Source organism: Oncorhynchus mykiss, chromosome 12 (genome assembly GCF_013265735.2).
Source record: "Oncorhynchus mykiss isolate Arlee chromosome 12, USDA_OmykA_1.1, whole genome shotgun sequence".
NCBI lineage: Eukaryota > Metazoa > Chordata > Actinopteri > Salmoniformes > Salmonidae > Oncorhynchus > Oncorhynchus mykiss.
The window spans coordinates 16,478,525-16,502,062 of NC_048576.1; the positions used below are offsets into that span (position 1 = coordinate 16,478,525).

The 23,538-nt window shown below is 43.7% G+C and overlaps 1 protein-coding gene across 1 annotated transcript in view; it reads right to left on the reverse strand.

Moving 5' to 3' along the window:
• The window catches only part of LOC110537061 (ADAM metallopeptidase with thrombospondin type 1 motif, 6), a 131,436-nt gene that overhangs the window by 60,887 nt on the left and 47,011 nt on the right, over positions 1–23,538 (reverse strand). The window contains exons 10-11 of the mRNA XM_036937044.1: positions 14,270–14,416; positions 4,422–4,563 (exon numbers count right to left, since the gene is read on the reverse strand). Of these exons, the coding sequence (XP_036792939.1) occupies positions 4,422–4,563; positions 14,270–14,416 (289 nt within the window). The remainder of the gene's footprint in view (positions 1–4,421; positions 4,564–14,269; positions 14,417–23,538) is intronic.

Below are 23,538 nucleotides of genomic sequence, written 5' to 3' on the forward strand. Positions count from 1 at the left end.
GGTCTGATGGAGTAGCTATATATTTGACCCAGGTCTGATGGAGTAGCTATATATTTGACTCAGGTCTGATGGAGTAGCTATATATTTGACCCAGGTATAATGGAGTAGCTATATATTTGACCCAGGTCTGATGGAGTAGCTATATATTTGACCCAGGTCTGATGGAGTAGCTATATAATTGACTCAGGTCTGATGGAGTAGCTATATATTTGACCCAGGTCTAATGGAGTAGCTATATATTTGACCCAGGTATAATGGAGTAGCTATATATTTGACCCAGGTCTGATGGAGTAGCTATATATTTGACTCAGGTCTGATGGAGTAGCTATATATTTGACCCAGGTCTGATGGAGTAGCTATATATTTGACCCGGGTATAATGGAGTAGCTATATATTTGACCCAGGTCTGATGGAGTAGCTATATATTTGACCCAGGTCTGATGGAGTAGCTATATATTTGACCCAGGTCTGATGGAGTAGCTATATATTTGACCCAGGTATAATGGAGTAGCTATATATTTGACCCAGGTCTGATGGAGTAGCTATATATTTGACCCAGGTCTGATGGAGTAGCTATATATTTGACCCAGGTATAATGGAGTAGCTATATATTTGACCCAGGTCTGATGGAGTAGCTATATATTTGACCCAGGTCTGATGGATTGAGTCCAGTTTATGTTGAGAGTCAATATCCCAAAGGTCAACCCATTCTACTAATGTCCGTCAGTGTTGAGGGATCTGGAGCAACACTAGCACCTCCATACCTCAACAGAAACCAGCTAACGTCAGTTCACAGAAACCACTGTTAACCAGTTGTAGGAAATCACTCTGGCACAACAGAGAACATATTCAAACTGCCCCTCAGAGAGGAGACAGTCTCAGGGAACAGAGACTGTAGACATAACAAACATATTTGTCCCACAGGAAGTTATAAAACAAACAACTTCTTCTGTTTCTACGATTTCTCCATCTTATCTCCTAGCTCTTATAACAGAGGGAGAACTCTTTATGTCTGGACAGAGAGAGAGAGAGAGAGAGAGAGAGAGAGAGAGAGAGAGGGGTAGAGAGAGAGGTAGAGAAAGAGAGAGAGAGAGATATAGAAAGAGAGGGGGAGAGACAGAGAGAGAGACAGAGAGAGAGGGGGAAAGAGTGGAAGGAGAGAGAGAAAGAGACAGAAAGATAGGGGGAGAGACATAGACAGAGAGAAAGAGAGCCAGAGAGAGACAGGGAGAGAGGGGAAAGAGTGGAAGGACAGGTAGAAAGAGAGAGAGAGAAAGAACAAAAGAGACAGAAAGGAGGGAGAGAGAGACATAAAGAGAGGAGAAAGAGTGGAAGGAGAGGTAGAAAGAGAGAGAAAGAGAGTGAGAGATTTGCACATCATTACAACACTGTATATAGACATAATATGACATTTGAAATGTTTTTATTCTTTTGGAACTTTTGTGAGTTTGATGTCAGAGGAGATAGAGAATCCAAGTCAGAGTCACTATGGAGTAAATTCAATCGTAAAACCGAGTGTGTGTAACAAGGACAGCTCTGCACAACCCTGCATTAGATTTCTCATTAAACCTCTTTGGCTCCCCTCCGCCTCTCCACTTCAAAGGCTTTACTGGATAACTGTGTACGGCAGAGCAGAAGAGGAGCAGCGTCATGAAGAAGAGTTACGGCCCTGAGCCCAGGCTCTGACCCCATGGGTCAGTAAATAAGGTCCAGGCCCTGCTGGTCTCTACAGGTCTCATCTACTGCTGCTAGACGCTATAGATTAAATAAAGCTGTAAACTGCCACTCTGAGTCGGCCCTGTCTCACTGCGCCACTTCCAGCTCTGCTTTCAACAAGCCCCCCCCCCCCCCCCCCCCCCCCCCCACCATTCCAACTACCTCCCCCTAACAAGCAATGTTTGAAAAATGTCCTACCCTCTTGTGGCTTTGAATCGGTGACTCTTATCACGGAGTGACCCTCACCCCCCCTGCTCTTTGGCCCCCTGCCGGCACGCTCAGAGCTGCAGTAGAGGCTGAAAGGTCAGAAGCTAAACCAGGTCTAAATGAACATGTGTCCCTGGTCTGGTCTGGTCTGGTCTGGGGGATTTACACTATCTAGCTAACAGAGAGGAAGTTAACCCTAACCATTTTCCTAACCTTAACCTCACTCTTTTTACCTGCTACGTTCATTCTCCTAACCTGCTGCATAAGTTCTTCTAACCTACTGTGAAAAAGTCCATTCCGGTCGTAGCTGTATTCCACCTAGATAGAACCCCTGGTGACTTCAACATTCTGAGAGTGTCAGTTCGAAATGACCATTCAATTGACCCTTCACCAATTCCCGCCCCTGAGTCCGACACCTTGGACACACCCACGATCACAAGCCATTGAGGGCTATGGCAAAAAGTTATTTAAAAAAAAAAACATGTTTAAATGGCTAAATAATTTAACAGAGCACCAGAAGTACTTGCTACTGTGATTCCTGAAATGCAAAACCTGCTGATGGAGTATTTTTTGTACCTGAAATTATAGTTTTGTTACATTGTTTGCTAGCTCAGCTGGTTAGCTAGCTCTCAGTCTCATTGATCACCAAACATTGCTAACGCTAGCTAGCTAGCCACTTAATATAACCTGTTTTCTCAAAATGTGTGTTAGCTAGCTAAGTTAGCAATGCTATAAATACACCTACCATCTGCTGTCGACATCATGATACATACAATTTGAGAGCACTAGTTAGCTCCAAAAGAGGTTATAGCTTTGACTGTATGCCAACAGTGAATTCAGAGCCATTCAGTGGCTAGCTACACTACCAATATAATTTGACCAGGTTCCTGTGAAGCAATTGTAATAACAGTTCGTCACAACCTACTCAAGAGTTTCCTGATTAGCAAGGGGAAGTCTGTGTTTAATTTCATTGTGTATTAAAAACACAGTTTGAGATCACTGTGAGGGGATTTCGCCAGTGGTTGAATGGGGAATTGGGCTTCCCTGGAAAATGTTGTCCGAGGTTGCAACAGGGCTTAGTGAAGGGTCAATTAAATAAGTTCTGTGAGTCCAAAAATGTTTCAACAACTATTTCTCGGCTTCTTTTATACCATTCCACAGGAGAAAGCATTGAAACACTTCACCAAACCACTGCTATGCTGTCTGTTCCTTTCAGTAGGAGCAACAGCAACTTTCTGTCCCCATTAGAACCTGGGTTGGGAATGGAGAGTTCTACTTCCAGGTCAGAAACATAATGGGCACCACAACCATTATGTGTAAGAGTGACTGTTAAGTGTTACTGCACCTCTCTTACCCCACCATATCTTTTAGTGGTTCTCTTTAGTCTTTAGTGGCACTAAAGCAGGCTCTGCTCTGCTTTATGTGTTGTACAGAGTAACTGTCTCCCAGATAAGAGAGTGAGTCTCCCACCTCTCCTACACTCTTAGAAAAAAGGGTTCCAAAAGGGTTATTCGGCTGTCCCCATAGGATAACTCTTTTTGGTTCCAGGTAGAACTACCCAAAAGGGTTATTCAAAGGGTCCCCTATGGGGACAGAACTAGATAGCACCTTTTCTTCTAAAAGTGTAACATCAACTCTGAAAGCAAACTACACATTCAGTCATAGATATTTGACTTGTTTCTATGGTTACATGGGTTTGATCAGCGAGATCTTAATTAAAGACAACTCTTTACTAGACATCTGGCTGGCTGAGTGAAACCGATCTGATTCCAGGTCAGAATCCAGAATCCTAACAGATAAAAGACTACATTCTGGAAGCAGCCCGGCACAGAGCAGCGCAGAGCAACACAGCTGAGCCAGGCTCTGGAGGAATGCTTTCCTTTCATAAATGTTTGTCTTTCATGCTGATCTAAAACCACAATTAAGAGCTTAAGAGACAAAATGACAGGGTTTAATTTGGGGCCTGTGGTAATCTGCTGTCAGATATGTCTTTCAATGAAACAAAATAAACTCTCTTGATCTCGGCTAATGGTAGACTCTTTTTCTGTCCTTATTGGTTCATTAATTCTTTGTGGCTTTCATTCAACATCTCCTGTTTCTGTGGCTTGGTTTAGTTCTCCCTCTGCTCGTGTTTCTTTATTTACCCTGGGTTGTTATTCTACAAGGTGGTGGGAGGGGGGTAATCATTAGCATTCCATGAAACTGTGGCGTGTGTGTGTGTGTGTGTGTGTGTGTGTGTGTGTGTGTGTGTGTGTGTGTGTGTGTGTGTGTGTGTGTGTGTCTGTGTAAAAACCTCCCTCATCAGACCTGTGATGAGACGCCTCTATCCCATGTGCCAATGATGTCTCCTTCTGGTGATATGAAGATAACACCCTTAACCCTGATTATGATGATAACACCCTGATTATGATAATAACACCCTTAACCATGATTATGATAATAACACCCTGATTATGATGTATGCATACTGTAGAGTCAGAGAGACGCTGGTTTCTTACCCCATATTTACACTGTCGTGAAGAGGCTCCGTACTGGAAGCGACACTGCTCGTCTGCGTCGTACACCTGCCCCGGGGCCACTGTTGGGTACAGGAAGTCTCGTTTCAGAGGTTCATTGTCCAGACACGTCCCCCGACCTGAGCTGTCAAAAAAACAAACCTACAATAGGATTGTTTCTTACACACCACACCCACAGAGCCTATGGCGGCAGTTCCCAAACCTTCCTCTAGTACCCCCCATCCGTTCAAGGCTAGCTCTCCTCCAGTACCCCCCAGCCGTTCAAGGCTAGCTCTCCTCCAGTACCCCCCAGCCGTTCAAGGCTAGCTCTCTCCTCCAGTACCCCCCAGCCGTTCAAGGCTAGCTCTCCAGGTCTGTTCCAGGTCTACCACACCTTATTGGACTAATCAAGGGCTTGATGATTAGTTGAATGGTTGAATCAGGTGTGCTAGCGTTGGAATAGATCAAATAAGTGGAATGGCTCAGGGAGAGTTTTGGAAACACGGGGCAGACGGAAGCTACTAGCTACAAGTAAACATACTGCAGCCCTCCATGACCAGGAGAGAGGATCACTGGTTTAGCAACATAACATCAATCCTTTCTTTTACAGGCCACCTCTCACCCTATACTGTACACATTCTCTCACAATTTCACCACAATGAATTCAAATGACTTATGATGAAAATACAGTTTATAACAACCCGAGTCACACCTGCTTGTATGGTTTCAATTGTGTGGCACTGCATCATTCATGTGTCAAAACAGAGAGGAACCCTTGTCTGCCTCTAACCATATAGAAAGAGTGAAGGGGGACAAGTATGCTTCTAACCTTATAGACAGAGTGAAGGGAGAGAAGTCTGCCTCTAACCCTATAGATAGAGTGAAGGGGGAGAAGTCTGCCTCTAACCCTATAGATAGAGTGAAGGGGGAGAAGTCTGCCTCTAACTCTATAGATAGAGTGAAGGGGGACAAGTCTGCCTCTAACCTTATAGATAGGGTGAAGGGGGAGAAGTATGCCTCTAACCCTATAGATAGAGTGAAGGGGGAGAAGTCTGCCTCTAACCTTATAGATAGAGTGAAGGGGGAGAAGTCTGCCTCTAACCTTATAGATAGAGTGAAGGGGGAGAAGTCTGCCTCTAACCCTATAGATAGAGTGAAGGGGGACAAGTCTGTCTCTAACCTTATAGAAAGAGTGAAGGGGGAGAAGTCTGCCTCTAACCTTATAGATAGAGTGAAGGGGGAGAAGTCTGCCTCTAACCTTATAGATAGAGTGAAGGGGGACAAGTCTGCCTCTAACCTTATAGATAGCGTGAAAGGGGACAAGTCTGCCTCTAACCTTATAGATAGAGTGAAGGGGGAGAAGTCTGCCTCTAACCTTATAGATAGAGTGAAGGGGGACAAGTCTGCCTCTAACCATATAGATTGAAGGGGGAGAAGTCTGCCTCTAACCCTATAGATTGAAGGGGGAGAAGTCTGCCTCTAACCCTATAGATAGAGTGAAGGGGGACAAGTCTGCCTCTAACCTTATAGATCGAGTGAAGGGGGAGAAGTCTGGCTCTAACCCTATAGATAGCGTGAAGGGGGAGAAGTCTGCCTCTAACCTTATAGATAGAGTGAAGGGGGACAAGTCTGCCTCTAACCTTATAGATTGAAGGGGGAGAAGTCTGCCTCTAACCCTATAGATTGAAGGGGGAGAAGTCTGCCTCTAACCCTATAGATAGAGTGAAGGGGGAGAAGTCCGCCTCTAACCCTATAGATAGAGTGAAGGGGGACAAGTCTGCCTCTAACCTTATAGATAGAGTGAAGGGGGAGAAGTCTGCCTCTAACCTTATAGATAGAGTGAAGGGGGACAAGTCTGCCTCTAACCCTATAGATTGAAGGGGGAGAAGTCTGCCTCTAACCCTATAGATTGAAGGGGGAGAAGTCTGCCTCTAACCCTATAGATAGAGTTAAGGGGGAGAAGTCTGCCTCTAACCTTATAGATAGAGTGAAGGGGGAGAAGTCTGCCTCTAACCCTATAGATAGAGTGAAGGGGGAGAAGTCTGCCTCTAACTCTATAGATAGAGTGAAGGGGGACAAGTCTGCCTCTAACCTTATAGATAGGGTGAAGGGGGAGAAGTATGCCTCTAACCCTATAGATAGAGTGAAGGGGGAGAAGTCTGCCTCTAACCTTATAGATAGAGTGAAGGGGGAGAAGTCTGCCTCTAACCTTATAGATAGAGTGAAGGGGGAGAAGTCTGCCTCTAACCCTATAGATAGAGTGAAGGGGGACAAGTCTGTCTCTAACCTTATAGAAAGAGTGAAGGGGGAGAAGTCTGCCTCTAACCTTATAGATAGAGTGAAGGGGGAGAAGTCTGCCTCTAACCTTATAGATAGAGTGAAGGGGGACAAGTCTGCCTCTAACCTTATAGATAGCGTGAAAGGGGACAAGTCTGCCTCTAACCTTATAGATAGAGTGAAGGGGGAGAAGTCTGCCTCTAACCTTATAGATAGAGTGAAGGGGGACAAGTCTGCCTCTAACCATATAGATTGAAGGGGGAGAAGTCTGCCTCTAACCCTATAGATTGAAGGGGGAGAAGTCTGCCTCTAACCCTATAGATAGAGTGAAGGGGGACAAGTCTGCCTCTAACCTTATAGATCGAGTGAAGGGGGAGAAGTCTGGCTCTAACCCTATAGATAGCGTGAAGGGGGAGAAGTCTGCCTCTAACCTTATAGATAGAGTGAAGGGGGACAAGTCTGCCTCTAACCTTATAGATTGAAGGGGGAGAAGTCTGCCTCTAACCCTATAGATTGAAGGGGGAGAAGTCTGCCTCTAACCCTATAGATAGAGTGAAGGGGGAGAAGTCCGCCTCTAACCCTATAGATAGAGTGAAGGGGGACAAGTCTGCCTCTAACCTTATAGATAGAGTGAAGGGGGAGAAGTCTGCCTCTAACCTTATAGATAGAGTGAAGGGGGACAAGTCTGCCTCTAACCCTATAGATTGAAGGGGGAGAAGTCTGCCTCTAACCCTATAGATTGAAGGGGGAGAAGTCTGCCTCTAACCCTATAGATAGAGTTAAGGGGGAGAAGTCTGCCTCTAACCTTATAGATAGAGTGAAGGGGGAGAAGTCTGCCTCTTACCCAATAGATAGAGTGAAGGGGGAGAAGTCTGCCTCTAACCTTACAGATAGAGTGAAGGGGGAGAAGTCTGCCTCTTACCCAATAGATAGAGTTAAGGGGGACAAGTCTGCCTCTAACCCTATAGATCGAGTGAAGGGGGAGAAGTCTACCTCTAACCCTATAGATAGAGTGAAGGGGGAGAAGTCTGCCTCTTACCCAATAGATAGAGTGAAGGGGGAGAAGTCTGCCTCTTACCCAATAGATAGAGTGAAGGGGGACAAGTCTGCCTCTTACCCAATAGATAGAGTGAAGGGGGAGAAGTCTGCCTCTTACCCAATAGATAGAGTGAAGGGGGACAAGTCTGCCTCTTACTCTATAGATTGAAGGGGGAGAAGTCTGCCTCTTACCCAATAGATAGAGTGAAGGGGGAGAAGTCTGCCTCTTACCCAATAGATAGAGTGAAGGGGGACAAGTCTGCCTCTTACCCAATAGATAGAGTGAAGGGTGAGAAGAGGTGAAAAAATGTATAGACGAGGAAAAACACAACAAGGAGAAGAGAGGAGGAAAACCCAGACTATGAGCAGCCAACGGTGTCTGTTTGTCTGTCTGTTTGTCTGAAACTCACTGCTCTCCGCTGATATGGCGCTGTGACGGCACCGTACGTATGGAATCCACAGAGGAGCCAGTAAAATGACAGAAGGAGAGAAAGAGAGAGAAAAGTCCTGAGGTCACCAGTCCAAAGCTGGAACTCTGTTTAGTCTGTTTGTCAGATAGAAATATGTCCAATGCACACACGCACACACGCACTTACACACAAACACACACACACAGAGAACTCACTCTGAAAACAAGCACACACACAAAAACACACAAACACACACACAAAAACACACACACAGAAAGACAAAGCACAGAGAACTCACTCTGAAAAGACACACAGAGAAAGACTGCAATTTTGTATTCTGGTTTAGCAACTTTTTAACGCTGCCTGAAAAAACAGAAATACTAAAAGTGTGGCCAGGAAAGCAGGCAGGACAGACAGAGCAGCTTTTGTTAGGTTGGTTGTGTGTGTTTATTCTGGGTTGGGAAGTTGAGCTTGTTTAAGACATAGTGGTGTTGCTGAACGGATGCTTCTCTGTTCTCTCCCTGTCTCCCTGTCCGCTCTGAGGGCAGACGACTGGCTCTTACCGAAGACTATTACTATGTCCTGCTCTGCTATATTTACGATAGCTATAACTTCTACTTCTACTATTACCACTGGTACTATTATTACTACAACTACTACTACTCAGGGTTAGTAATAGTCATTGTAATACACATTAGAGTCATTGTAATACACATTAGAGCCATTGTAATACACATTAGAGTCATTGTAATACACATTAGAGTCATTGTAATACACATTAGAGTCATTGTAATACACATTAGAGCCATTGTAATACACATTAGAGCCATTGTAATACACATTAGAGTCATTGTAATACACATTAGAGTCATTGTAATACACATTAAAGCCATTGTAATACACATTAGAGTCATTGTAATACACATTAGAGCCATTGTAATACACATTAGAGTCATTGTAATACACATTAGAGTCATTGTAATACACATTAGAGTCATTGTAATACACATTAGAGTCATTGTAATACACATTAGAGCCGTGGAAGCAGCAGCAGTGTGCTGCAGAATGCTTCTCATCCCTCGAAAGGATAAGATGGCTCGCTGACAACATAAACGCTTAGATACATTTAGTTTATGAATTCACAGACCCAGAAAGAGAGAGGGGGAAGGAGAGAGAGGAATGACAGAGAGAACAGAAAGAAACAGAAAAGAGGAAAGAGTGAGTGAACTCGAGAGCTGTGCCATGACAGACTCCCTCTTCTTGATCAGAGGTTGGGACTGTCTGATCAGAATAACCATTTCAACTACAAGTTGTCTCATCAGTAGGAGCTACACCAAAAAGGGCTATCGAATGACAAAATAAACAATCAAATTAAAATCATCTTCTCTTTACCATGCAGATTGGCGAGAGGCAGTGTGAAAGCAGCCAGCAGCCTCTAGGACCCCCCCAAACTATCAGACTGCACATCTAATCCACACTATCATAATTCACATCTAATCCACACTATCAGACTGCACAACTAATCCACACTATCAGACTGCACACCTAACCCACACTATCAGACTGCACATCTAACCCACACTATCAGACTGCACATCTAATCCACACTGTCAGACTGCACACCTAACCCATACTATCAGACTGCACATCTAATCCACACTGTCAGACTGCACACCTAACCCATACTATCAGACTGCACTTCAACCCACACTATCAGACTGCACATCTAATCCACACTATCAGACTGCACACCTAACCCACACTATAAAACTGCACATCTAATCCACACTATCAGACTGCACATCTAATCCGCACTATCAGAATGCACATCTAATCCACACTATCAGACTGCACATCTAATCCACACTATCAGACTGGATATCTAACCCAAACTATTAGACTACACATCTAATCCACACTATCAGACTGCACATCTGATCCACACTATCAAACGGCACATATAATCCACACTATCAGACTGTACATCTAATCCACACTATCAGACTGCACATCTAATCCACACTATCAGACTGCACATCTAATCCACACTGTCAGACTGCACACCTAACCCATACTATCAGACTGCACTTCAACCCACACTATCAGACTGCACATCTAATCCACACTATCAGACTGCACACCTAACCCACACTATAAAACTGCACATCTAATCCACACTATCAGACTGCACATCTAATCCACACTATCAGACTGCACATATAATCCACACTATCAGACTGTACATCTAATCCACACTATCAGACTGCACATCTAATCCACACTATCAGACTGCACATCTAATCCACACTATCAGACTGCACATCTAATCCACACTATCAGACTGCACATCTGATCCACACTATCAAACGGCACATATAATCCACACTATCAGACTGCACATCTAATCCACACTATCAGACTGCACATCTAATCCACACTGTCAGACTGCACATCTAACCCACACTATCAGACTGCACATCTAACCCACACTATCAGACTGCACATCTAATCCACACTATCAGACTGCACATCTAATCCGCACTATCAGACTGCACATCTAATCCACACTATCCGACTGCACATCTAATCCACACTATCAGACTGGACATCTAACCCACACTATTAGACTGCACACCTAACCCACACTATCAGACTGCACATCTAATCCACACTATCAGACTGCACATCAAATCCACACTATCAGACTGCACATCTAATCCACACTATCAGACAGCACATCTAATCCACTCTATCAGACTGCACATCTAATCCACACTATGAGACTGCACATCTAACCCACACTATCAGACTGCACATCTAATCCACACTATCAGACTGCACATCTAATCCACACTATCAGACTGCACATCTAATCCACACTATCAGACTGCACATCTAACCCACACTATCAGACTGCACATCTAATCTACACTATCAGACTGCCCATCTAATCCACACTATCAGACTGCACATCTAACCCACACTATCAGACTGCACATCTAATCCACACTATCAGACTGCACATCTAATCCACACTATCAGACTGCACATCTAATCCACACTATCAGACTGCACACCTAACCCACACTATCAGACTGCACACCTAACCCACACTATCCGACTCAACATCTAACCCACACTATCAGACTGCACATCAAATCCACACTATCAGACTGCACATCTAATCCACACTATCAGACAGCACATCTAATCCACACTATCAGACTGCACATCTAATCCACACTATGAGACTGCACATCTAACCCACACTATCAGACTGCACATCTAATCCACACTATCAGACTGCACATCTAATCCACACTATCAGACTGCACATCTAATCCACACTATCAGACTGCACATCTAACCCACACTATCAGACTGCACATCTAATCTACACTATCAGACTGCCCATCTAATCCACACTATCAGACTGCACATCTAACCCACACTATCAGACTGCACATCTAATCCACACTATCAGACTGCACATCTAATCCACACTATCAGACTGCACATCTAATCCACACTATCAGACTGCACACCTAACCCACACTATCAGACTGCACACCTAACCCACACTATCAGACTGCACATCTAACCAACACTACCAGACTGCACATCTAATCCACACTATCAGACTGCACACCTAACCCATACTATCAGACTGCATACCTAACCCACACTATCAGACTGCACATCTAATCCACACTATCAGACTGCACATCTAATCCACACTATCAGACTGGACATCAAATCCACACTATCAGACTGCACATCTAACCCACACTATCAGACTGCACATCTAATCCACACTATCAGACTGCACATCTAATCCACACTATCAGACTGCACATCTAATCCACACTATCAGACTGCACATCTAATCCACACTATCAGACTGGACATGTAATAGGAAACTATCTCTATGTTTATCTGTGGTGGAGTAGTATTTTTCCCTGGTGTGGAGAGGTCCGTCTCACCAGAGAGAGCCCCCCCCCCCCCCCCCAGCCCACCACACTGACCCACACCATGGCAGACAAGGGCTGGGGCAGACCCCACTGTTTATTGGTTCGGGGACAAACCAAATAGTCTGATGTTTAAATATAGAAAGTATTATTTGCCAGTTGAAGCAGCTTCCTGTCCTCTGGGATAAGCCAAGTTCATTACCCTGTCACAGAGGAAATCTCTTCTAATAAGAACCGGTCCCTCAACTCCCACCTTGGTCAGCTATGTTAAGACTAGATATTTTATTATTTATTTATTTAACCTTTATTTAATTTAGGCAATTCAGTTAAGGAAAAGTGTTATTTACAATGGTGGCCTACCCGGGCCAAAACTAGACGACACTGGGACAATTGTGCACTGCCCTGCAGGACTCCCAATCACGGCTAGATGTGATACAGCCTGGATTCGAACCAGGGATTGTAGTGACGTCTCTACGTTGGAGATACAGTGCCTTAGACCGCTGCGCCACTCGGGAGCCAATAGATATTAACTAGATTAACTAGGAATTATTACTAGGTATAATAATACAAGAATGTATTTCATTCTATGTAATGTAACTTTCAAATTACAGCAATCGTCCCTGTATGATTCATTTTGCATTATGTGATTCTGCGTTTTGCATCATTGCGGGGACGATTTCTATATTAAGAAAGTTACATATCTTGAAAACTTGATTGTTGACAAGCAAAACGTTTTTGGGACTATGTTAACAATGGACTAATGAAACAAATACCAAAAGATAGTATTTGGGTGGAATATTCCTTTAAGACTAGATATTGGTTCAATAAAAAAGCTCAAAAGGATTGGCCAGTGACCACACTGGAGTGTTCGCCATGTCCTATGTCTATAGTGAACGTAACTAGGCTAAAAGTTACTAAACTATTGATTTATGACATACTGTGTCTGAACTATGTTTGCATTCATAAACCATTCTTCAGAACCCCAAAAACCAGCCACATATTGCACCAGTGTATCTAGGCCAAGACCACAGCCAAAGTTTTTTACTTGGCAAGAAGAAACGTGTGACATATCTACAAATCTGTTGGAGGGAGAGAACCCTCGGGAGGGTAAGTCTAGTTTACAGACAAAACTTCATAGGAGAAAGACAGACATCAAAAAGTAAAAAGCAGAACTGAAAAGACACAGACAAAAATGAATTCTGTGAAAGCTTACAATCCATCTACAACAGACTTTCAAAGGAGAAACAGTGGCAGAAATAAGGGGTCACAAAATATGAATCCTCTATGCCCATGGTCTGAAACAGTACTAGACTCCAAGATGATCCAACTGTGAGAAGAGAAGGCCGTAGTGAGAAGGTCCAGAAACCGTGAAGAGGCATCCCTGTGTGTTACTGTGAGAAGTTGGCACATGGTACTGTAATGTCTATGTTTATGTGCCAATGCTACTTTGTGTTGCAAGTAGCACTCTGAAGGCTTTCACCAGAGAACACACTCTGACAACCAGAACCACCATTATCCCTGCTCACACACACACGCACACACACGCACACACACACACACACGCACACACACACACACACACACACACACACACACACACACACACACACACACACACACACACACACACACACACACACACACACACACACACACACACACACACACATGCTCACTGAAAACCATTCAACGGGTTTAAGAGTTGAGGACCTTCAAGGCCAAGTGACTTTGTTTTCTATGGACGCTGTCTGACTGGAAGATTTATTTCATACTTCTAAACCCAGACTCTATCTGCTACCATCAGCCAGTCCTGAGGGGCACTTATCAAATTAAGACAAATATTTGAAATAAACTAAGAATTATCCTTCTTCACTGAAGCAAGAAAACAAATCGATCTGTTATTCAAGGCACGGAGAGAAAGATCATTTTGAGGAGGAGAAGTGTAGGCTTTCTGTTTCTGTCTCAAAACCTAGGATCAATGTTTGGATGGCTGGAAGGCCATACATGTCTTTTTACAGACTGAGGAAGTTAAGGATTGGTTCATGATATGTACAAGAGTTTCAATAGGTGGTTTTAAGTGAGAATAAACTGAGATCTCTACACACAGGCAGAGATAGGTACACACACACACGCTGAGGAATGCCCCTCTTCCACTTACTCGAGGAAGCTGGTGATGTAGTTCTTACTGCAGGCCGACCAGGAGAAGGGGTTGGTGTTAGCTGTGATGTGGGCCGCCATCAGCTTGGCTGCCTCATGGCCTTTAGTCCCACATGAGTTTCCTATTCCATCATGGTTCATCCCGAAACTGTAAGTGCAAAATGGAGGACAGAGAGGAGGGCGGGTCAAACATGGAGAAAGATGAAATTGCCTCAAGACTTAAAGATCTACAGTCAGTTTTTCTTTTTCCAACCATATAGGTTAAGGTATGGTTTGGGGGAGGATCAGATGATCTTAGATCTGTGCCTGAGGACAGCTTTTACCCAGATTGGCCAAAAATGCCATTCAAAGAGAGATGGGTGGTGTCACTGAGAGAGATATCTAATACTGTGGCCAATGGGTGCAGAGCAGTCAGATAGGTTCAAACTTAATTACCTCTGGGAATGTATCTCTACTTCCCTCTACCTCATTTTACAGACGCTCTTATCCAGGACCAATTAGAGTTAAGTGCCTTGCTCAAGGACATATAGACAGATTGGTCACCTAGTCGGCTCGGGGATTCAAACCAGCAACCTTTCAGTTACTGGCCCAATGCTCTTAAACGCTAGGCTACCTGCAGCCCTTTTCTACCTCTTCTATAACTCTGCCCGGCACCTCCCCTACATGTAGGGCAGGGTTAGAGATGTTAGAAAGGGCTCCGTGGCTCCTGGATGTAACAGCTGGTGTAGAGGGGACTAGAGGTCAGGGGTCAGGCTTTGTCTGGAGCGCTGGAGGGAGCAGAGAGTTTTAATCACCACCCTGATGCTACCTGCCTGTCAATCAATCACCATCTACAGGTCTGGACTGGCCAGTTACAAAACAGCAGCCAGCTACAGACAGGGGAGGAGGGAGGTGGGGATAGACCAGAGCCAAACTCTCTATGCTCTCAATGAGACTTGGGGAAAGAGAGAGAGAGACAGAGAGACATAGATACAGAGAGAGAGAGAGAGAGGGGGGAAGGAGAGAGACAGATAAAGAAAGAGAGGAGAGAGGGAGAGAGAAATAGAAAGAGAGGGAAAGAGAGAGTGAAAGAGAGAGAGAGAGAGAGAGAGAGAGAGAGAGAGAGAGAGAGAGATACAGAGAGAGAGAGAGAGAGAGAGAGAGAGAGAGACAGAGATACAGAGAGAAAGAGAGGGGGAAGGAGAGAGACAGATAAAGAAAGAGAGGAGAGAGGGAGAGAGAAATAGAAAGAGAGAGTGAGAGAGTGAGAGAGAGAGAGACAGACAGACAGACAGACAGAGACAGACAGACAGAGACAGAGACACAGATAGGGACAGAGAGATAAAGAAAGAGGTTCAACCTAGGGTTGGGCGATATCGCCAAAATATCATATCATGGTATTTTTCAAATTTTTGATGGTATTTGGCGGTATTTTATGTTTTTGATTAATAAAAGTTCTAAATTTGCTTCATGAGTAGTGCGTGACCCTAGAGTGGTATCACATATATTAAACATTATTTCAATGAGTCTTTCTCCATTCTGATTGTTTTATACTGTTCAATTCAACTTCAACCTAAAATAATTTCCTGCATTTCATCAAGTTCTGCATTTCCTGCACTCATGTGAGATCATTTCCACACTGCCACGATATGGGCAAAAAAACTAGGCCTTATATTTAACCAAATGTTGCAATTGCGATTTAGAGCAAAACACTTAGGTGAACTTTTGGAATCATGGAAATAGGATATTTATTCTAATTATATAGTTAGCAAATAAATCATAATGGGCACTTTAAATAGAGTATTGATTGACATGACAACAAATGGAAATGCCATGGACGATGTTCAGTGTTTCCTAGGGGACCCTATAATCTTTGGCTACATTAAATCTTTATTCATGTAGCCAACATTTTCATTTTTAGCCTATTCCTCTTTGATTTAGAAGATACTGTTGCACAAACAACATGCTGATTTAAGCCTCCACCAGCACTGGTATCAGGCTGTATTAGCTAGCTACGTTTGCTCTGACTCACTACTTTTATTAGCCAGCTAACTAGCGATTAGCATTAGTGGCTAACACAATTTAGTTTAACTTGCTAAGAAAATACAAACTAGCTGTTTGCAGATATAAGAAACACAAATGAATATTGTAATTATAAAACACTTGTGGATTTCTATTAAGATCAAAGTGGAAACAACATCGTTGTCATCAACATTGTTGCATGTGCTGCATTGACCATGCAGACTGAACGAAAGTGTCTCGTGGTCAAGCAACAACAAATGCAATCCTTGAGTGACAGGGGGTGGGACTAGGTCTGTATGGAAAGCGGCATGGAGAGAGAGAGAGAGAGAGAGAGAGAGAGAGAGAGAGAGGCAGAATACCTGAACACCGTGATTGACCCAAACTTAAGGAAAGCTTTGACTATGTATAGACTTAGTTAGCATAGCCTTGCTATTGAGAAAGGCTGACGTAGGCAGACATGGCTCTCAAGAGAAGACAGGCTATGTGCTCACTGCCCACAAAATGAGGTGGAAACTGAGCTGCATTTCCTAACCTCCTGCCCAATGTATGACCATATTAGAGAGACATATTTCCCTCAGATTACACAGATCCACAAAGATTTCGAAAACAAATCCAATTTTGATAAACTCCCATATCTACTGGGTGAAATTCCACAGTGTGCCATCACAGCAGCAAGATTTGTGACCTGTTGCCACAAGAAAAGGGCAACAGTGAAGAACAAACACCATTGTAAATACAACCCATATTTATGCTTATTCATTTTCCTTAACCATTTGTACATTGTTACAACACTGTATATATACACTGCTCAAAAAATTAAAGGAACACTTAAACAACACAATGTAACTCCAAGTCAATCACACTTCTGAGAAATCAAACTGCAACACTGATTGACAATACATTTCACATGCTGTTGTGCAAATGGAATAGAAAACAGGTGGAAATTATAGGCAATTAGCAAGACACCCCCAACAAAGGAGTGGTTCTGCAGGTGGTGACCACAGACCACTTCTCAGTTCCTATGCTTCCTGGCTGATGTTTAGGTCACTTTTGAATGCTGGTGGTGCTTTCACTCTAGTGGTAGCATGAGACGGAGTCTACAACCCACACAAGTGGCTCAGGTAGTGCAGCTCATCCAGGATGGAACATCAATGCGAGCTGTGGCAAGAATGTTTGCTGTGTCTGTCAGCGTAGTGTCCAGAGCATGGAGGCGCTACCAGGAGACAGGCCAGTACATCAGGAGATGTGGAGGAGGCCGTAGGAGGGCAACAACCCAGCAGCAGGACCGCTACCTCCACCTTTGTGCAAGGAGGAGCAGGAGGAGCACTGCCAGAGCCCTGCAAAATGACCTCCTGCAGGCCACAAATGTGCATGTGTCTGCTCAAATGGTCAGAAACAGACTCCATGAGGGTGGTATGAGGGCCCGACATCCACAGGTGGGGGTTGTGCTTACAGCCCAACACCGTGCAGGACGTTTGGCATTTGCCAGAGAACACCAAGATTGGCAAATTCGCCACTGGCGCCCTGTGCTCTTCACAGATGAAAGCAGGTTCACACTGAGCACATGTGACAGACGTGACAGTCTGGAGACGCCGTGGAGAACGTTCTGCTGCCTGCAACATCCTCCAGCATGACCGGTTTGGCCAGTCATGAGTCAGTCATGGTGTGGGTTGGCATTTCTTTGGGGGGCCGCACAGCCCTCCATGTGCTCGCCAGAGGTAGCCTGACTGCCATTAGGTACCGAGATGAGATCCTCAGACCCCTTTGTGAGACCATATGCTGGTGCGGTTGGCCCTGGGTTCCTCTTAATGCAAGACAATGCTAGACCTCATGTGGCTGGAGTGTGTCAGCAGTTCCTGCAAGAGGAAGGCATTGATGCTATGGACTGGCCCACCCGTTCCCCAGACCTGAATCCAATTGAGCACATCTGGGACATCATATCTCACTCCATCCACCAACGCCACGTTGCACCACAGACTGTCCAGGAGTTGGCGGATGCTTTAGTCCAGGTCTGGGAGGAGATCCCTCAGGAGACCATCCGCCACCTCATCAGGAGCATGCCCAGGCGTTGTAGGGAGGTCATACAGGCACATGAAGGCCACACACACTACTGGACCTCCTTTTGACTTGTTTTAAGGACATTACATCAAAGTTGGATCAGCCTGTAGTGTGGTTTTCCACTTTAATTTTGAGTGTGACTCCAAATCCAGACCTCCATGGGTTGACAAATTTGATTTCCATTGATCATTTTTGTGTGATTTTGTAGTCAGCACATTCAACTATGTAAAGAAAAAAGTATTTAATAAGAATATTTAATTCATTCAGATCTAGGATGTGTTATTTTAGTGTTTCCTTTATTTTTTTGAGCAGTGTATATACACACACACACATATATATATAATATTACATTTTTAATGTCTTTACTGTTTTGAAACTTCTGTATGTGTAATGTTTACTGTTAATTTGTATTGTTTACTTCACTTTTGTATATTATCTACCTCACTTGCTTTGGTTAACATATGTTTCCCATGCCAATAAAGCCTGTTGAATTGAATTGAATTGAGAGAGAGAGAGCGGAGAGAGATGACTCAAGTAGCAGAGTAAACTATAAAAATGGACGTTACACACGGCGTATCACATTTAACAAACCAAATATTCAAATACCGTTATAGAATATACAGTACACAGCCCAGGCCTGGTTCAACCCCTACTCGTCCACCCTCCCCCATAAACACAAATACTGCTCTCTCGCTCTCTCTCAGCGTCCGTCTGATCAGAGCAGCTCTCTAGTGTGAACCTCCTGACAGAAAGAAAGGTTTCTGCTTTCTGGTTTCTGCTGCCCAACTTGACTGAGCACTGGCTTGGCTGCAAATAAATCTGTTTAACAAAAAAATGTATGTAACTCAAAAACTGTATCTGTCTGAATATCTAAACGAAAGAAAGGCTTGCGTTACGGCATGAAGTTTCCCTGATCGTCCAAAAGCACAGATCAGTTGTAATGTATATAACAACCCACCACATCCCACAGCCCGGCCTGTTTTTCTAACGCTGGCGTTTATGACATTTTACCCTACTCTGGAAATAAATCAGCAGTCCTGAGACCGTGGCTAACTTTTTTTTATACATCCTCTCCTTGCAGAGACCATTTTTACAACTGCCCCAAAACAGAAGCAGACACGAGACATTATAAAGGAAATGGCCATCTCTGTGAACCCCAGGGAGTGGATACGTAGACCAATCATTCATCATTATTCAACTTTATATTCAGGAGGTATGTGGACACAGTCATTACCATGAGCAAACACAGCATGCATTGCATTCGGAAAGTATTCAGACTCCTTGACTTTTTTCACATTTTGTTACAATTCCTCATCAATCTACACACAATACCCAATAAAGACAAATCAAAAACAGGTTTTTAGAATTTTTTGCAAAGTTATTACAAATAAAAACAGAAATATCACATTTACATAAGAATTCAGACACTTTACTCGGTACTTTGTTGAAGCACCTTTGGCAGCAATTACAACCTTGAGTCTTCTTGGGTATGACACTACAAGCTTGGCACACCTGTATTTGGGGAGTTTCTCCCATTCTTCTCTGCAGAACCTCTCAAGTTCTGTCAGGTTGGATGGGTAGCGTTGATGCACAGCTATTATCAGGTCTCTCCAGAGATGTTCCATCGGGTTCAAGTCTGGGCTCTGGCAGGGCCACTCATGGACTTGTCCCGAAGCCACTCCTGCGTTGTCTTGTCTGTGTGCTTAGGGTCGTTGTCCTGTTGGAAGGTGAACATGCGCCCCAGTCGAGGCCCTGAGCGCTCTGGACCAGGTTTTCATCAAGGATCTCTCTGTACTTTGGGGACCTTCAATGCTGCAGAAATTTGTTGGTACCCTTCCACAGATCTGTGCCTGGACACAATTCTGTCTCTAAGCTCTACGGACAATTCCTTCGATCTCATGGCTTGGTTTTTGCTCTGACATGCACTGTCAACTATGGGACCTTATATAGACAGGTGTGTGCCTTTCCAAATCATGTCCAATCAATTGAATTGAACACAGGTGGATGACAATCAAGTTGTACAAACATCTCAAGGATGATCAATGGAAACAGGATGCACCTGAGCTCAATTTCGAGTCTCATAGCAAAGGGTCTGAATACTTATGTAAATAAGGTATTTCTGTTTTTATTTGTAATACATTTTTATAACTTTCTATAAACCTGTTTTCACTTTGTCATTATGGGGTATTGTGTGTAGATTGATGAGGAAATGTTTTATTTAATCCATTTTAGAATAATGCTGTAACTTAACAAAATGTGGAAAAAAGGAAGGGGTTTGAATACTTTCCGAATGCACTGTATATTAAAAAGTATGTGGACACCCTTTCAAATTAATATATTTGGCTATTTCAGCCAAACCCATTGCTGACAGGTGTATAAAATCGAGCACACAGCCATGCAATGTCCATAGACAAACATTGGCAGCAGAATGTCCTTACTGAAGAGCTCAGTGACTTTCAACTTGGCACCGTCATAACAACAAGTCAGTTCATCAAATTTCTGCCCTGCTAGAGCTGCCCCGGTCAACTGTAAGTGTTATTATTGTGAAGTGGAAACATCTAGGAGCAACAACGGCTCAGCCGTGAAGTGGTAGACCACACAAGCTCACAGAACGGGACGGCCGAGTGCTGAAGTGCTTAAAAATCATCTGTCAAGGTTGCAACACTCACTACTGAGTTCCAAACTGCCTCTGGAAACAACCTCAGCACAGTAACTGTTCGTCGGGAGCTTCATGAAATGGGTTTCCATGGCCGAGCAGCCACACAAAAGCCTAAGATCACCATGCGCAATATCAAGTGTCGACTGGAGTGGTGTAAAGCTCGCCACCATTGGACTCCGGAGCAGTCCACGCTTCACCATCTGCTAGTTCGATGGACAAATCTGGGTTTTCCGAATGCTAGGAGAACGCTACCTGCCCGAACGCATAGTGACAACTGTAAAGTTTGATGGAGGAGAGAAAATGGGCTGGGGCTGTTTTTCATGTTTCGGGCTAGGTCCCTTAGTTCCAGTGAAGGGAAATCTTAAAGCTATAGTATGCAATGATATTCTAACTGCTTCTGTGCTTCCAACTTTGTGGCAACAGTTTGGGGAAAGCCCTTTCCTGTTTCAGCATGACAATGCCCCGTGCACAAAGCAAGGACCATATAAAAATGGTTTGTACACAGCCCATCTGTAAATAACCCACCCAATTACCTCATCCCCACATTGTTATTTTTGTTGTTGTTGCTCTTTTGCACCCCAGTATCTCTACTTGCACATCATCATCTGCACATCTACCACTCCAGTGTTAATGATAAATTGTCAATTTTTCACCACTATGGGCTATTTATTGCCTTACCTCCCTAATCTTACTACATTTGCACACACTGTACATAGATTTTTCTATTGTGTTATTGACCTTAAGTTTGTTTATCCCATGTAAAGTGCTGACCTATTGCACCCTTGACAACCACTGTGATTATTATTATTTGACCCTGTTGGTCATCTATGAACATTTGAACATCTTGGCCATGTTCTGCTATAATCTCCACCCGGCACAGCCAGAAGAGGACTGGCCACCCCTCATAGCCAGGTTCCTCTCTAGGTTTCTTCCTAGGATCTGGCCTTTGACATCTACTTTTTGCATGACACAAGTCATTTTTCCAACAATTGTTTACAGACAGATTATTTCACTTATAATTCACTGTATCACAATTCCAGTGGGTCAGAAGGTTGACTGTGCCTTTAAACAGCTTGGAAAATTCCAGAAAATGATGGCTTTAGAAGCTTCTGATAGGCTAATTGACATCATATCAGTCAATTGGAGGTGTACCTGTGGATGTATTTCAAGGCCTACCTTCAAACTCAGTGCCTCTCTGCTTGGGAAAATCAAAAGAAATCAGCCAAGACCTCAGAAATAAAATTGTAGACCTTCACAAGTCTGGTTCATCCTTGGGAGCGATTTCCAAATGCCTGAAGGTACCACGTTCATCTGTACAAACAATAGTACGCAAGTATAAACACCATGGGACCACGCAGCCATCATACCACTCAGGAAGGAGACACGTTCTGTCTCTTGGAGATGAATGTACTTTGGTGTGAAAAGTGCAAATCAATCCCAGAACAACTGCAAAGGCCCTTGTGAAGATGCTGGAGGAAACAGGTACAAAAGTATCTATATCCACAGTAAAAACAAGTCCTATATCGACATAACCTGAAAAGCTGCTCAGCAAGGAAGAAACCACTGCTCCAACACCGCCATAAAAAATTCAGACTACGGTTTGCAACTGCACATGGGGACAAAGATCGTACATTTTGGAGAAATGTCCTCTGGTCTGATGAAACAAAAATAGAACTGTTTGGCCATAATGACCATTGTTATGTTTGGAGGAAAAAGGGGGAGGCTTGCAAGCCGCAGAACACCATCCCAACCGTGAAGCACCGGGATGGCAGCATCATGTTGTGGGAGTGCTTTGCTGCAGAAGGGACTGGTGCACTTCACAAAATAGATGACATCATGAGGATGGAAAATTATGTGGATATATTGAAGCAACATCTCAAGACATCAGTCAGGAAGTTAAAGCTTGGTCGCAAATGGGTCTTCCAAATGGACAATGACCCCAAGCATACTTCCAAAGTTGTGGCAAATTGGCTAAAGGACAACAAAGTCAAGGTATTGGAGTGGCCATCACAAAGCCCTGACCTCAATCCTATAAAAAAGTTGTGGGCAGAACTGAAAAAATGTGTGCGAGCAAGGAGGCCTACAAACCTGACTCAGTTACACCAGCTCTGTCATGTGGAATGGGCCAAAATTCACCTAACTTATTGTGGGAAGCTTGTGGAAGGCTACCTGAAACGTTTGACCCAAGTTCAACAATTTAAAGGCAATACTACCAAATACTAATTGAGTGTATGTAAACTTCTGACCCACTGGGAATGTGATGAAATAAATAAAAGCTGAAATAAATCATTCTCTCTACTATTATTCTGACATTTCACATTCTTAAAATAAAGTGGTGACACTAACTGACCTAAGACAGAGAATATTAGCTTGGATTAAATGTCAGGAATTGTGAAAAACTGAGTTTAAATGTATTTGGCTAAGGTGTATGTACCCTCAAAGCTCATCACTAAGCTCAGGATCCTGGGACTAAACACCTCCCTTTGCAACTGGATCCTGGACTTCCTGATGGGCCACCCCCAGGTGGTGAAGGTATGTAGCAACACATCTGC